The 15915-nt window shown below is 36.5% G+C and overlaps 1 protein-coding gene across 1 annotated transcript; it reads right to left on the reverse strand.

Moving 5' to 3' along the window:
- Positions 1–1075: 1075 nt before the first annotated feature.
- On the reverse strand, positions 1076–15383 carry LOC140329666 (G-protein coupled receptor family C group 6 member A-like). Its single transcript, XM_072410057.1, has 6 exons — positions 15271–15383; positions 11117–11414; positions 7165–8016; positions 6058–6270; positions 2724–2841; positions 1076–2037 (listed from the first exon to the last, which is right to left on the reverse strand). Exons 1-6 carry the CDS (start codon positions 15351–15353, stop codon positions 1076–1078), a joined length of 2526 nt encoding a protein of 841 aa, XP_072266158.1. The 5' UTR covers positions 15354–15383.
- Between the last annotated feature and the right edge of the window lie 532 nt (positions 15384–15915).

Genomic DNA, 15915 nt, shown 5'->3' on the forward strand with positions numbered 1-15915 from the left:
CAGATCCGCCAGGACGGTGATTCGTTTCAAGCGAGATTCATCATTCGTCAGCTTAGTTGACGAATCATTGTACGCTTTTTTTGTTCACAATTAACAATCGATCTGTCGTGAATCATTCTTTTCCAACAACAATTATTTCTCGTGTGTATGCAGCCTAACAATATCTATTGGAAGACTCTTTTATCACCTCTTTTATCCTTCAAAAACTGTAATATATAGAACTCTTCAAATTCTACCCTGTGACAAAGTTTACCAAGACAAAAAGAAAGTCAAAGATTACCTTAGCAGAGATAAAGTCAGCAATATAAAATCATGGCAGTGTTCTAATTCTGCAACACCCACTCTATACAAAACAAACACAAGTAAAAAAAACTAAGTGCTAATAAATGTCCCAATAAAAAAAAAGACATGCAACATTATTATTATAAAAATGTTATATTTATATTGAATATTTTATTACAATTTATTACACCCTTCTTTACAGGAATAGTCCTTGACCATTTAGGTAGTTGCAAACAAATGAAACCCAACCCTGCTGGGACAATCAGAGAGTGGTCTTTTTAGCTTCTTAGTGTAACAATAATTTAATTCACTATAATTAAACTATAAAATAGTTTTATTTTGGCCAAAGTCGATGGACAATATTTATTCCAATCAGTATTCCAATGTATTATTTTTTTTTTCATTTCATTGTATTTTTTGCAATAGGCAAATACTTTTGTAGGAAATAGAACACAACGCATTCAGATAAAATGTTGGAAAATGTTATAGAACTGTTGAGGCTTTTTTTATATAACATGGAATCTGACATTCACTCAAACATTTCCTGATGGCAATTAAAATTGCCAATGAAACACATGCTCCTGCAAGATTTACATGAGGATCAAGGATGTCAGATTACTTGATTTATAAATACTGTAGGGCCCTACGCGTTTTCAACAATATATAAAATATATTTTTAACAAAATCAGGTAAAAATGCAAATTGGGGGTTTTGACCATCCCTAGTTACCAAAAAAGTCAGTAAGACATAAAAAAAGATTTCGAACTGTCCTGATGTAGTTACTAAAATTTATTTAGCAAGGTGATTTTGGAACAGTTGAATTATACCTAGTTATAGAAAAATTCCTGATTTTAGCTGTGAAGAACTGAATTGTGCTGCTCCTTGTAGTGGCTATGTCAGTTGGTTTGCTTAATATAACATAACACGCTGGTAATAGGTGGCATCCTATGACACCATAGACAGAAGCCAGGATGGCGACTATTTGCACAGCAGGGAGGTACACACCCCTGGAGTTCTTATAGACTGGAATAAATAGAATCCAGACGAACATATAGACAAGCATGCTGAAGGTAATACATCTGGCCTCATTGTATTTCTCTGGTAGTTTCCTGCCTTTATAAGCAAGAAGGAAGCAAGTCAAGGCAAGCAAGCCAGTGTAGCCAAGTATGATGCCAAAGGCAATATAAGATCCTTCATCACAATTGACAATGATGAACTGTGGTATGGTGTTATCAGTCACGGAAGAGGGGCTTTTCATAATGAGCCAAACTACACAAATAACAATCTGGACACCGGTTAACACAGCTACGACAATGACAGAGCGTTGGCGAGTAAAGTTACCAATCCGCTTGCCTTTTCTGGCTGATTCAAAAGCTATGAGGATCAAGATTGATTTAATTAAAATGCAGTTGACAGTGACAGTGAAGCTGATACCATATAACGGCTGTCTAATCTGACAGATTAAATCGTTTGGTTTTCCAAGGAAAAGCAAAATACTGGCAGAACTAAATAATAATGACGCCATCAAAAGGTAGGCGTAATTTCCACCTGCTGCTTTAACCGTGGAAGTGTTAGAGTTTTTAACAAAGAGAATTCCTATGAGGAGCAAAACTACAATTCCAAAAGATGCAAAAGTCAACAATGTTATGGCAAATGGGTCATCCCACTCCAAATATCGAAAGGTTTTATTTTCACACTTTGAGCTTCCATTGCTAGCCCACTGGTTGTCAGGACACCTATAGCATTCAGTCATATCTGAAAAAAAAGTGAGGAAAAATATAGATTTTTAAACAGTATGCCTAATAAGTTTTTGACTATTGTTTTCACTTTGTGCATGTATTTTGCTAATAACACTGAATGAAATAATTATACTAAAACATTTTCCTGGTGTGGTATATAAAGTATTGGGTCCTCTGACACTCAAAGTAAAGATGCTAAAATGTGCCACCCCCTTCCCTTCATTACTGACATAATTAGTGCTTGTATGTTCAAATGTCAAATGGCAAGGCCAATGCAAAAAGTACAGTGGCTATCCATCAGAAAATGGGTTATTAGATCTGATCAATGGAATGCAAAAGTAGAAAGGGTGGTGGTGGGAGAATTGAACACATTATTACATGGTTGGTAATGATAATATTGGAAATAATAATAAATAGGAACAGATTACATATTTAAAGTTTACACATAAAAAATACAAATCCAAGAAGATAAGGGTGTAAAGGACTTTATAAATGTTAGGAAACAATTTAGAGTTAAAATAAACTTTGAATACAAACATTATCATTTACTCATAACACTAATTTAGACAAACATGAAGAAGCATAATCATATAAAGTTACATCAATGGTCTGTTTAGTAGATAAATTGAGAAAAATGTATGAACTGTATGCCCACACAAGAGTGGGAGTTCACACAAGCCAGTGAAACCTTAATGTACTTACCAGGCATGGGGGAGTAGGTGTTGTTTGCACACGCAATACAATCATAGCAGCAACTAATAAAGGAATGCTTCTTAAAATACCCAGGCTTGCATGTTTTTGTACAGTTAGAAAATGGAATCTGCAGGATAGAAATTATATAATTAAAAAAATTAAAAATAAACCTGAGTGATACTTTTGGAAAACTATTCTCAGCCTCGGACATTTGAGTTAAGCTCATTTTAAGAAATAAGTCTAAATAGTTGAATGAGCATTATTAAATGTGATAGCCAATAAAAAACATTTTTATAAATTTGTAGTGACATCACTTCAGCTCTCACACCTATAAATGCTTTTTGGATCCACGTTTTCACTTTACCTTGAGCCCATTTATTTCACAATAGCTTTGATATTACATACAACAAAAAAGTAATACATATATCAAGCGAGGCTTTCTTTGATATCATGAAGCATAAAACTGTTTTTCAACTTCAATGTTAAATATTGATAATGTAGATAAAAATACATTTTATGCCAACATGAAAAATCTAGGCTATTACATTCTAGGGTCCTGCTAATGATGATGATATATGTCTGACTTTGCAAAACAAACTATACAATATTTAAAGAATGGACACTCTTCATTCCCAGGTTAAAGAATGAAGATACTGATCTGAGCATTTTCTTATGTTTTTGTCAATCTTACTCTCTGGTGGTGGTTTTGATTTCTGCAATCTCTTTTTATCCTCCTTATATTTTTTCTTTTTCTATATCTGTATATTTTGTATACTGCTGTTATACAGGGTATACCAAATGTCACTATACACTTTTAATGAATTCAAAAAAATGAAACAAACTGAGTTTATTTATACTTTTAGCATAAACAAAGCAGTCGTTGCAGTTTTACTTGCTAGGCTTGCCAACATCGTCCCTTTTCAAACGTTGTGCCAACATTTCGACAACATCGGATGCAAGCATCTCCAAAGTTTTGCAGCATTTCTTCTCCAACCGTGCTGCAGGCCATGCAGATTCTTTCTTCAAACTGTGACAGATTACGGGGCTTAGTGGCATACACGTTGCTTTTCATATAGCCCCACAAAAAAAAAAAAAAAAATAGCATACATATTGACATGACTGTCAGGAGGTTAGTTTAATGTCACATTTGATCATGCATACAAAAAAAAAAAAAAAAAAGGTCTCAGACAAGGGTGTAGTCATAAAAAAAGAAGAGGCAGCACAGTGCTATCCATGGTTAGTGAGCATGTGCGTCATTGGTATTTAAACGTGCCCGCCCCACTACACCCCTGCTTTTTGATCACTTAAAGGGGAAGAAATGTCCCCCAGAGTAATGTCATGATACCTGAACCTGTCAACTCCCCTATCACAGGTCTGGGCATGATACCAGAACCCACCAACTCCCCTATTACAGGTCTGGGCATACGATGGGAGAGTGGGCGGGTTGTGTTCAGAGAGATAATCCACTCACTGCCCTGAGCTTGCAATTCTATACAGGAGACATGCCCCCCAGCACCCTCACCTGACCCCGCGGGGGGGGGGGGGCAGACTGGCCAGAGCCATGGACCAACAAAGAATGCCCATTCCTGGGAAAAGTGAGGGCACATTTCCACCTCGGACTGATCCATCCGTCAGGAAACTTGATGTTTAGGAAAACTATGACTAACTTGGCAAAGTGGGGAGGGGCTCAATCTGGTTGAAAAAGGATATTACCGAGGTCACTCCTTGCTTGAAGTTGTAGCACAGAAAACTCCTGCTGCATCCCCAGCTAATTTTTACCTGTAACAGTGTGTTACGGACTCCATCGCGGAAGAAAAATGGGACAATCAGCCCAGTACTAGACATTGCACACCAAACCACCAGCTTCAAAGAGTCATGCTCGAGAATTTATGCTGGGTTTGATTTTTCCAAAATTCGTCAGTTGTGTCGGTTAACCCAACTAGAGAGATGAAAAATAAACAATAACTTTTATTCTAGAGCTGATGGTCATTTTGGAAATTATGTAGGAGTGATTCAGCCTTTTCAAACATGACCATCATAATCTTCCGCTCAAAGTTTTTGAACAACCTGTAGTCGGTATGGGTAGTACTTTATCACTCTCTGAAGCATCCGCTGAATCAAGTTTTATTGATACTAAGTTCCAGTGCAGCCCTCGGGATGGAATTTTTTCCTGGCTTAGTGCAAACACCTGCTCTTGGGCTTCAGTGTTTTCATCGGTGGTGGTGGTGGTAGTAGTAGCAGGCCTTCTGCTGCGTGGTTTGTAACAGATCCTGTTTTCAAAAACTTGGATAGTGTGAATTGTGTAATGCGTTGGAGCAGTGTGACCGCCATAAAGCTAAAAAAATTCTTGCCAAGCGACAATTTTGCAACGCTGCTCCAATATCAATTGGCAAGCCATAGTTAAGGAAATGATATGCTTACAAAATCTGAAAAGTTGTTAAGTCTCTACAAATGATACCTGGAACGAAATAGAAAAAAAGGAAGTGTTTGTGTAGTGACTTTTGGGATGTTTAAAACTGTAAATACAGTATCCCAATGAGGTCCTTCCTATTTGATTGTAACACGTATTTCTATACTCCTTTCAGCAGTCCAAGTCCTTCCCTGTGATGAAAGGAAAGGGCCAATTGCAAACCCTACTGACCAGTCATTTTTCTTCTACACACCAAGGCTATCTATCTATCTATCTATCTATCTATCTATCTATCTATCTAACTATCTCAATCTTGTCTATCAATGTAAAGAGCTTTTGAGACACATCTAGCAGGTGAGCTATGCTAACTTTACTTTTCTACCAGCGGTATGAAGTTTCTGTTCTGCAGAAATGATCTCTGAACTTCTCTAAGAGGCACAGTCATCTGTCATCCCGACCCAAAGTCTCTCCTAAAGTTCTGGAGGTAAAGAAGTGTGAGACTGAAGGGTGGGCTTTCTTATTGGGAGAATGGGGGCTATTCACAGTTGAATATGTCCAAAAGTTTATTTGTAACATTCTTCTGGTCATGGACTGTGTTCATTTTTGTGTATGCATTTTCTTTATTCAACCAGTAAAACTGAAGACATCTAGTGCTAGAAAGGAAATATTTAAAGAATCCAAGAGGCAGCACCAAAGAGAAGGTGATTATTGCAGAGTTGCTTTTATAACTAACACTTCTAGTGGACTATTTCTTTTTTTTACTTTGCTTTGTCTTGAATTTCACACAGCAGATTTTAGCTTTGTACCTGTGCATTTATGCTATTTTAGGTCTTAAATGTTCATTTTGCAAGATAAATCTAAACTTTAATAAACTGATTTGGGATTACATGAAATGCATTTTTTAGTTATTTGTTTTTAGGCTGTGTTACATACCGAGCTGTTGACATTGTTCCAGACAAGAAGACTTTGGTTTATTTTAATAATTTGATGGACTGTGTCATACTGCCCAACAGTGACCTTTTTAACAAAGTTATTTGTAAAATGCCAGTTATGCAAATTATAGTTGCGCAGTATTTCCCCCGAAGAATTAAAGTTAAATGATTCTCCATTGTAGGTAAACTTGTTTTTCTTTAGTTCTGCGAGGAGCTGGAAAACAAGAAATATACATGACAAGGCTTATAAAAATAAATTCATCATCCATGTTGGTGTTACTAGTGTTTTATTATAAAAGGAAAAATACTGCAGAACACAGACCATTGAGAATTGGTCAGTAGCAAGACAGTTATCAGAGATTAAACTATTGTATGCTAAAATTATTTTACTTATGGGGATGCTTTCAACATGAGAAATTTCATGTGATGTGGTTCAGGTGCACATTGCTCCTGCACTTTGTTTTTTAAACAATACAGTAGATTGCCATGAAAAAGAGGCCTCCCCAAAACAGATGTAACAACCTAAAACGTAAAAATGGCCTTTATCATAAACTAGTACAGTATTTCCCAAAAATACACTTAAAATATAATTGAATAACTATTAACACATTTTTGTAGAAAAAAAAACTTGATGCAAAAATTTACTTTTACAAAATTACACAAATTTACAAATATTTACAAAAGACCCCATCAAAAAGAAACAAAGTTTCAAAAAATACAAAGTTTTACAAAAATTTCCAAAGTTTTCAAAAATACAATTCCCCATAAAACAAAAACAAAGGAACTGCTTAAGAAATTTTTAAGCAGTATATACATTAGCACTGGCTAGCATTCAAACCTGTGGCAGACCCATGGCAAATTTATCTATTGCCTTGGTGATTTCATAAACTGGACCTTTAGCTAGCAGTTGAATAGAAAACTAGAAAGTGTAGAATTTTGCACCACAATTCCTTGTTTTATCCACCACTTAATTTGGAACCCAGGAAAATTATGCTTGACTAATAGGTGATCATGAATAGTGGGCAGAGATATCTCAATCACAGCCTCTGCCCCTTTAGATGCACAATGGACTTCTGAGTTTTGCATAGTTCCTGCTTTATTTACTAACCTTGCGTGGTGAGACTTGGAGCTCCTTGTCACAGGTTCCATTTCTGCACACTATATTTCTCAGTGCTTGAGCTATGGCTGTAACTGCCAGGGCTGTGGAATATGCTATGTCCAAATCATGTAAAAAGAAATCATCATTTTGCAGAGGGACATCCTCACCTTTGCAAGCTAAGGGGGATTTATCTACCTCTAATAAAGGAACAGAGCAAGAAGTTGAATTAGAGTTCAAACAGTTTAAATATGCTCTATATTCTTCTGTGCATCCAAAATGAACTTTTTTATATTCATCAAGAAACTCATTTGTGGCTCCATCATTGAAGGGAAAAGGGTTTTTAAGATAATCCTCTATTCCAGGAATTAAACCATTTGCAAATCCAAATCCAAAAATTGTCCCAACCTTTTGAATATCCTCCACACTGGCTACTATGTTGGAGTCAATCCAGCCCTCACTTGCAATCCATGTTTTGGATACATTTTGACGTATAACTTCTTTAAAAAGCTCAGCCATTACAGGGCCATTTGCAAATGAGATTACCACTTCAGCTGTACTAGTTTTGACATCACTGATTACATTATTTAAGCGATTCTGCAAGGAGCGATGTGTCGCAGATGATGGGATAGTCCTTGAAAAGGCTGTACATATTCCATTGTTTTTAAAAAGGGAGCCCAGTAAATCAAGAGCGGAATGTCCATATTCATCATCACTGATAATGATTCCGATCCAGTTCCATCCAAATGTTTTGATCAGGTCCATGATTGCTTTAGTTTGGTAATAGTCTCTAGGAATTGTGCGCATAAAAGAGGCATATCTTTCTTCAGAGCCTAGAATATCAGCAGATGATGCTCCACTTATCTGCAATGAAAGTTAGAAAGTTATACATTTTTAATTCGAGCTAAAAAAAAAAACATTTCAGAAATATTAAAGATATTAGTTTTAGGTTTCAAAAGAAGTGTAAAGCATTTCTTTTTTTTTAATAATATTGGGACTATTATATATTTAAATGAAAGGGAACAGAACAGAAGCAGAGTTGCTGTTTTCACTTGAAATGAAGGAAGAAGGAGAATTCATTTGGGGGAGTCAGAAATGAAAAATGAATCTGCCGATTCTTGTAGACTATAAACTTAATAACAACATGCAATGCCAAGCTAATATATCCAAAGCTAGCAAAGTAATTTCTTGTATTAAAAGAGGAATAGACTGCAGAGATGGAGACATTATCTGGCTCCTGTACAAAGCATTGGTCAGACCACATCTGGAATATGCAGTCCAGTTTTGGGCACCAGTTCACAGAAAGGACATTGTTGAATTGGAGAGAGTGCAGAGAAGGGTAACTAAACTATTAAAAGGAATGGAGGAGCTCAGCTATGAGGAGAGATTAGCTTAACTGAATCTATTCTTCCTTGAGAAGAGACGTCTAGGGGGGATTTTGATCACCCTGTATAAACATATACATGGTCCATATAGAGAACTCTCTTCCCAATTATTCACTTTGAGATCATTACAAAGAACAAGAGGGCACTCTTTGCGTCTGGAGAAAAAGAAGTTTAAGATCCATAAAAAGAAAGGATTATTCACTGTAAGGTCTGTTAAAATGTGGAAATGGCTCCCTCAGGAAGTAGTTTCAGCAACTACTATAGATTGCTTTAAGAAAGAGCTGGATATTTTTCTAGAAGCACAGAATATACCTGGGTATTAAGGCTTTAAAGTAAAAATTACAGTGACTGTTGATCCAGGGAACATCCGATTGTCTCATGGAATCAGGAAGGAATTTTTTTCCCCTGTTGAAGCAAATTGTACCAGGGTTTTGTTTGTCTTCCTCTGGACCAACCATGTATTTTAGGGTTTTATATCTGAGATATCTTATTTCTTCAGTACTTGAACTTGATGGACTTATGTCTTTTTTGACCTAACTTACTATGTAACTATGTTAGTGAGTTTCATGCACAGAGCCTTTCACCCTTCTAACAGTGAAACAGAGAAGTCATTTTAGTTACACTTTACTTTTCACCCCCAAACTTTCACTATAAGCACACAAGGAAAAAGTCCTAAACACTACACCAAATTACATTTCTCCGGCATTTAGCTACATCAAGGAACCCTTGTGTTGTTCTAAATGCTATAAAGGTATTTTTAATACAAATGTACACATGAGAACATGAACACAAACATGAAATACATACAAACCCCTGGGAACAAAACAAGATTACAAATAAACCTGTGTTTTTTTTAACCCTTGGTATCAATTATATCAATACATAATCAGTACTTATCTAGCATTCAATAAAACAAATAAGCATTGTTAAACGCCTTCGCAAAAAAAAAAAAAAATAAGGAAAAGAAAAGAAAGAAAGGAAAAAGAAGAAAAGACGAGAACAGAAATTCCGCAACAGAGGGCGGAGTGGGTGATTTTCAATTTACGAGATGAGGCATCTGGCCGCCATAAGAATATGCGCCAAAAGAGCCTACCTCTGTTTAGAAAGTTAGGTAATTGGGACCATCAGCAAATGGTGCACCGGATCTAAACCAATGGAGGTTTTCAGTATTTTAATCAGCAAAGCATTCACCCCACAATAGTAGGGGTAGTAAGGCAGTAATAGTAAGGCACCATCCTAGGACAGTTCCAAAAAATATGAAACAGGTTGCCTACTTGAGAACACACCTCCAGCAACTATTACTGCAAGACGTATATATATGGAGTGAAGCCTGTCTAGAATATAGTACCAGTGCGTAAGATTTTTATATACATTTTCCCTATACAATGTATATACCAAACTCTTATGAACTTTGCCCAATATAACCTGCCACAGCTCCGGAGGGACTTCACTGCCCAGGATGGACTCTCATTTAGTCATATAAGCATGCTTTACTAAAGGCACCACAGGTTTAGTAGTTCTTATCTGATAAATCTCTAAGATCAGCCCTCTGCAAGATGGACAACCTGCACATATATGTTCACACAACGTGAAGGGTGAAAAGATAAAGTCTCTAGTGACAGCTTGGGCGAAATTACGGATTTGTAAGTAGCTGTATATAGCCGAGTATAGGTAGTTCAAATTTGGATTTTTAGAAAAGACAAAAGACAATCACAAATTTACAAAAGACAATCACTTTCTGGTGTCTGGATTAGAAATATGTCCAAAACAGAAAATCTTTTTAGAAACCCAAGAAAAAATGATATGCCTAGTCAAGCTATCTGGAATTTGGGAGTTAAATAGAAAGGACGTTAGTAAGGATTTGGGAGAGGCAAGACAGAACTTTTATTTTCTACAAATCCAAATTCATCGAGTGAACTGTATAGGTTCCAATAGAGATAAGTCAGGTATATAGTGAGGGGATCCCCACAACATTGAGTTAGGATGTGCAGGGGCAATTTTTGGATATGAAGAGAATAGAAGGACTATTCCAGCTAGGTCCATAAAAAAATCTGTTGGTTAACGTCATAGAATTTGCACAAATGGTTCTTTTTTTTTAGTTTGTTTATTTTAATTCTATATAAAAAAAAGAAAAAAATTAATGGAGGAGGAGAATAAAGAGAAGAAGGAGGCGTTTAAGGGAGTCTAACTGCAAACAAGCAATATCTTTAAGTTTGCTTCTTTTAAATATCATTCTCACCTTGGAATCCCTCTCCGACCATCATAGCACTAGAAAAAACAAAACTGGGAACTCAGAAATGAAAACTTATGAGTGCTGATTTGAACTCAGAAAACAAAACAATCTTTTTTTTTAAATTTTCAAAAAAAATTTTTTTTCAAGCACTACTAGTGACTACATGACCATCTTTATCATCATAACCACCACAATATCACCACTACCTTTATAGCCATCTTCATAGTGAGCATTCACACCATATCATCGATACTATTTACCTAATCATTTTCATTCATATTTTGCATTACCATCTGTTTTATCTGTGTTTTTTATGTATGCCTGACAGACAGAAGTAAAGACCTACCTGTGGTATGAAATAACTGCTCAGTATCCTTCCTATGGCGATGGAGTTTTCAGAAAACACCTCCCCTATAACAGCTTTAACAGAAGGTATAACTTCTGTTCCATTACACTGTGATGAGTTGTTTATGGCCAAGATTTCTGGCAGTAACCTCAGCGTTGCCTGAACAGCTTTGAGGGCATTAGAACATGAGTCATAGATCTCATATCCCAACTTGATTCCTTGCAGAAGAGTAGAATTGTTAATCTGTTCAATTGTATAGATCATGGACAAGGCATTGGCCAACATTCGTACCTGCAACCTGAAGTGGACAAAGACAAGAGAACAAAAAGCACTGTTAAATCTAGATGTCAATGATGAGTCTACAACAATAATAACTAACTTCCTGCTATTGTAGGACTAAACCAACCAGCATTTGCAAAACATATTAACATCATACAGATTGATCATGATGTGAACTGATTTAGGGAGCCCAGAGCATTAAAGTGCATATCCAGCCATGTCAGATTTGTGGTACATTTTGGTGCCTTAAGCAGCCCTTTCAAATAAATGGTCTTCCTGAATGCAACACTCATTAACACACAACATAAGCTAATGCATTGAAACAGCCCACCACAACAACAGTCTTTTATTTTTGATGTGAGCAGTTGTAATGATTGTTAATATATGCCTTTTGTTATGTAGGTTAAAAAACTTTATTTCTAGCTGTAATATGGTGTATGATTCTGTACATGCAGGCATATACTGTGTGTATCGGTACAGTGCTAATGACTACACTGATCATATGACTACACTGATTCTGTGCAGACATGCTGCTGATTTTGTCTCTGTAGAGACAATGGACAATTTACAATTTTAGAGAATGGAGTCAGTACTCCATTCACTAAAATTGTACACTTCTAGGTGGCATTGATGATGCACTACACGCAGCTCTAGATGCCAGTTACCAATGCAGTCCTTGTTCCTTCTTAGGCCCCACCCACTTCTTTTCCTGTTGTTGCTGCCACCTATCAGTAGTGCATTCACTAAAATTGTATTACACCCTTCTGGGTGGCATTGACGATGCACTACACCTAGCTCTCCATGACTCAAACCAATATGGTCTCCCTGGTGATACATGACCAGAGGCCACACACTGCTACTGCTCTTGCTGACCCACGCTCCGTCTCTTGTCCTCCATCCCTTTGTCTAATGTCACTCTACTTGTCCACAACTTTATGGGTGGCATTCCTAACACATGTCATCCAGGTCGTGATGCCAGCTAGCAATGCGGTCTCCTGTTGTTTTGACGGCAGAGACTGCTGCTAATAGAGTTCACACGTAGCGCCACCCTTTCTCCATGTCCTAATGTTTATGTTGCCTTCTGTAGGCTCTCCATCACTCACAAATCCTTTTTGCCTCCTGTCACTTTGCCTGCCATTTTCTGGAAAACCACAAGGTCTTTTGGAACTTGGAATTTGTATTTTGCCTTGTTGCCACTGTTCTCCTACACATACCGTGTTTCCACGAAAATAAGACAGTGTCTTATATTTATTTCACCTCTGAAAATCTCATTAGGGCTTATTTTCAGGGGAAGTCTTATGTCTCTCACAAAAAAATCTATATTTATTCATGTACAAAAATCTGTATTTACCAAAACCTGCAACCAATATTACTATAGAAAGATACCTCTGTGTTACCTGTGACCTGTCAAATTCCTCTTGGTATCCCTCCTGTACCACGTGACCACACCCTCCAAAGAAGCCAATAGGGCTTACTTTCGGGGAGGGCTTATATTTCACCCTTGCATGATTAGCATGCTAGGGCTTACTTTCGGGGTAGTTCTTATTTTCGGGGAAACACGGTACCTAGCAAATTTGGTGATTCTAAAATGTATTAAGACTTTTTGCTAATAATGTTTAAAGTCGGCCCATTGACTTTAATAGAGTTTGAGAAATCGTTTTGACTACATTTTATATTATGCAATATCGCCAGTACTTTAGCTTAGCGATGAATGAATGATTTTCCCCTCCCTAATTTCGATTTAGAATTCAAACTTTCGAGGTTTAATTGGAAAAGTGGAGTGTCACAGAAAAAAATAAGCTTTTGTAGATTTGAACTGTTACTAAGTAATTGCACTATGAACATTAAAGTAGAAACAAGATCTTCTATATTCATTGGTCTACATTCCATCGCAGGGAGCTGCAATTCTCTTCCTTGTTACATTCTCTTCCTTTTGGACATCTTGATTGGCTGGGGTTATATAACTGAACTAATATTCTTTAGTCCTAGCAAGCGCAGAAGAAGTAAGGATTGATGGTATCTTTGAGACCAACGCTGAGTTCTGCATGCTCATTACACATAGTGATCAGACAGATGAAACTGCCTATTGATGAAAAATTGCCGGGGAAGGAATCAATGGGGCATGTGGGACTAAATAACAAAAGTAAAACAAACTTTTTTTGCTCTAAACTATATTTTTTACATATTTAATAACCATGTTATCAACGTTCTTTTCATGTGAATTCTTTGAAATTACAATTGTTTCGCTAGCTGTTTGCTCATTGCAATACCGTAGTTTTTTTCTGCAGTAGAATTTGTGAAAGTGTTACATTTGCATAAATGTTTCTGAATGACTTAGAATGAATTAAGACACAAACATACTGTATATGCAAGCATTGGGTTGCTAATAAGTGACATTCTGGTGCTAATTAACCTCTTTAACCCCTGAATGTGTTTTATTCCCTATACCATTTTTTTTTTCTTGGGAAATGCTTTTATAGGTCTCATAGGCCCGATCCTCCAAAGATTTGGGTGACAATACAATATTAAGTGACTTTGCAATTAACGTAATAAGTAAGCAGTTGGTAAGCCGGGATTTAAACAAAAGCCATTACCAAGTACAATATAAAATTAGGTTTTTATAAAAATTGATGGGGGGAAGGGCAAGGGATTTGTGAGAACTGCCCCAAAATTAAAGATATATGGCTTTTCCCAAGCCCTTTTTAGTTAGGCACACCCCTGGCACTTTTCAGTAACCACTGGGCTGTTTTTGGATAGTTGATGATAAGTTTGGTGACAATAAAGGGGCCAAATGTCTACAATTTAAATTTTAAATTTAATTTCCAGGTTAAAAAAGGTTCTGGGTTGAACACTGATTATTTATATATATATATATATATATATATATATATATAAATATATAAATATATACTGCGTTTCCCCGAAAATAAGACCTACCCCGAAAGTAGGACCTAGCACTATTTTCTAAACCTGCCCTAATATAAGACCTACCCCGAAAATAAGACCTAGTGTAAATCCGTCCAGTTCAGAAAAAAAACCCACCCAAAACTGTAATTCAGCCTAAAAAATCTAAAGCTTAATTCCCCCATCTAAAATTTAAAATCCTAATCTAAAGTTTAATAATCCGCACGCAAGCCCTAGCGCCCGCCGCCCCGTCCACTCCCCGCACGCGGGGGTCCATAACAGCCAGCCTACCCCTGCTCAGGATCCCCCTTAACTACATACAGCAGGTCAGAGGAGAAAAAGAAAAGAAAAGCATACATAAATTAAAAACCAGAGGAAAGTACTCACTGAGTCGTGTTCTTTCCCTGTGAAGGCAGCGGGACACTGAAAGAAAGCATACTCCAGAGCCGCACAAGCTGATGCTTTCTTTCTAGTTCCGGCGGAGTGCATGTAGTATCACTCCGCCTGTCAGAAGCCAGAACTCGGGCTCACGTCTTCCGAAAGGTACGTTTTTTTTTTATTTTTAAGACCTACCCCGAAAATAAGACCTAGTGTGTTTTTGGGAGCAAAAAAAAATATAAGACAGTGTCTTATTTTTGGGGAAACACTGTATATATATATATATATATATATATATATATATATATATATATATATATACATATATAAATAAAACATCAAACCTAAATCATTATCATGTAACCAGATATAAATCGTTTAAACAATATATATCATTCCTTATTTGTGTACATGCAGTTTTTTAATGTGTACATGCAGTGCACATGCAGTTTTTTATATAATATTTAAATACAAAATAAGTTTTAAAAACTTTTGAATAGTAATTTTTGTGTTAAATTTAATCTTGTTTAAATTTGGCTACTCATCGCCAACGTCCTATATTTAAAAAAGAGTGTTACAAAGAAGACACTTACCCTGTACAGGTGAACTCATCTACATAAGTACGATTTAATAAATTAGAAACTCCCTCGTGAATGGGAAAAATCCCTCCTAGCATGATGTCTCCAGCTTTTCGAGCCACAACATGTTCGTTGAAACGACAGGAAAAAACAAGGCCAAAAAGAGAAGGAACTAATACAAAAAATATAAAGAAAACCATGTTTGAAGCAGATACGTTTTCTGTGCCTTAGATCATACTCTCTATACTCCAAGGAATGAAACCATGCCGCCTATCTGCTCAATTATATAAGGCGGCTCTGGAATTTCCTTATACGGAAGTATACTGGATACATAATTATGAATTTCAAATTGCGGGAACATTAATAAAAAATGTAAAACATTTGTGATTATGAATTGTGCACAGTCTTATTATTAGTATTAAAATTATTATTAATCATAATAAACAGGATTTATATAGTGGCAACATATTACATAGCACTGTACATTAAATAGGGGTTGCAAATGACAGACAGATGCAGACAGTGACACGGAAGGAGGAGAGGACCCTGTCCCGAAGAGCTTACAGTCTAGGAGTCAGTGTTAATCAAAAGCATCTTTACTTTTCCAACCACTTGGCTTGCAGGATAAATTACATTTGGAAGCCCTTACATATACACAGC

This window comes from Pyxicephalus adspersus, chromosome 4 (assembly GCF_032062135.1).
Source record: "Pyxicephalus adspersus chromosome 4, UCB_Pads_2.0, whole genome shotgun sequence".
Classification (NCBI taxonomy): Eukaryota; Metazoa; Chordata; class Amphibia; order Anura; family Pyxicephalidae; genus Pyxicephalus; species Pyxicephalus adspersus.

What these genes read in the sequence shown, in the direction of transcription:
- LOC140329666 (XM_072410057.1), bottom strand. Translation starts at nt 15,353, where the DNA reads ATGCTAGGAGGGATTTTTCCCATTCACGAGGGAGTTTCTAATTTATTA. An exon ending in TCCAAGTCTCACCACGCAAG is followed by an intron (nt 6,271 to 7,164) that starts GTTAGTAAATAA and finishes CTTGTTTTCCAG; the next exon opens with CTCCTCGCAGAACTAAAGAA. An exon ending in GGAACAATGTCAACAGCTCG is followed by an intron (nt 2,842 to 6,057) that starts GTATGTAACACA and finishes TCTATCCTGCAG; the next exon opens with ATTCCATTTTCTAACTGTAC.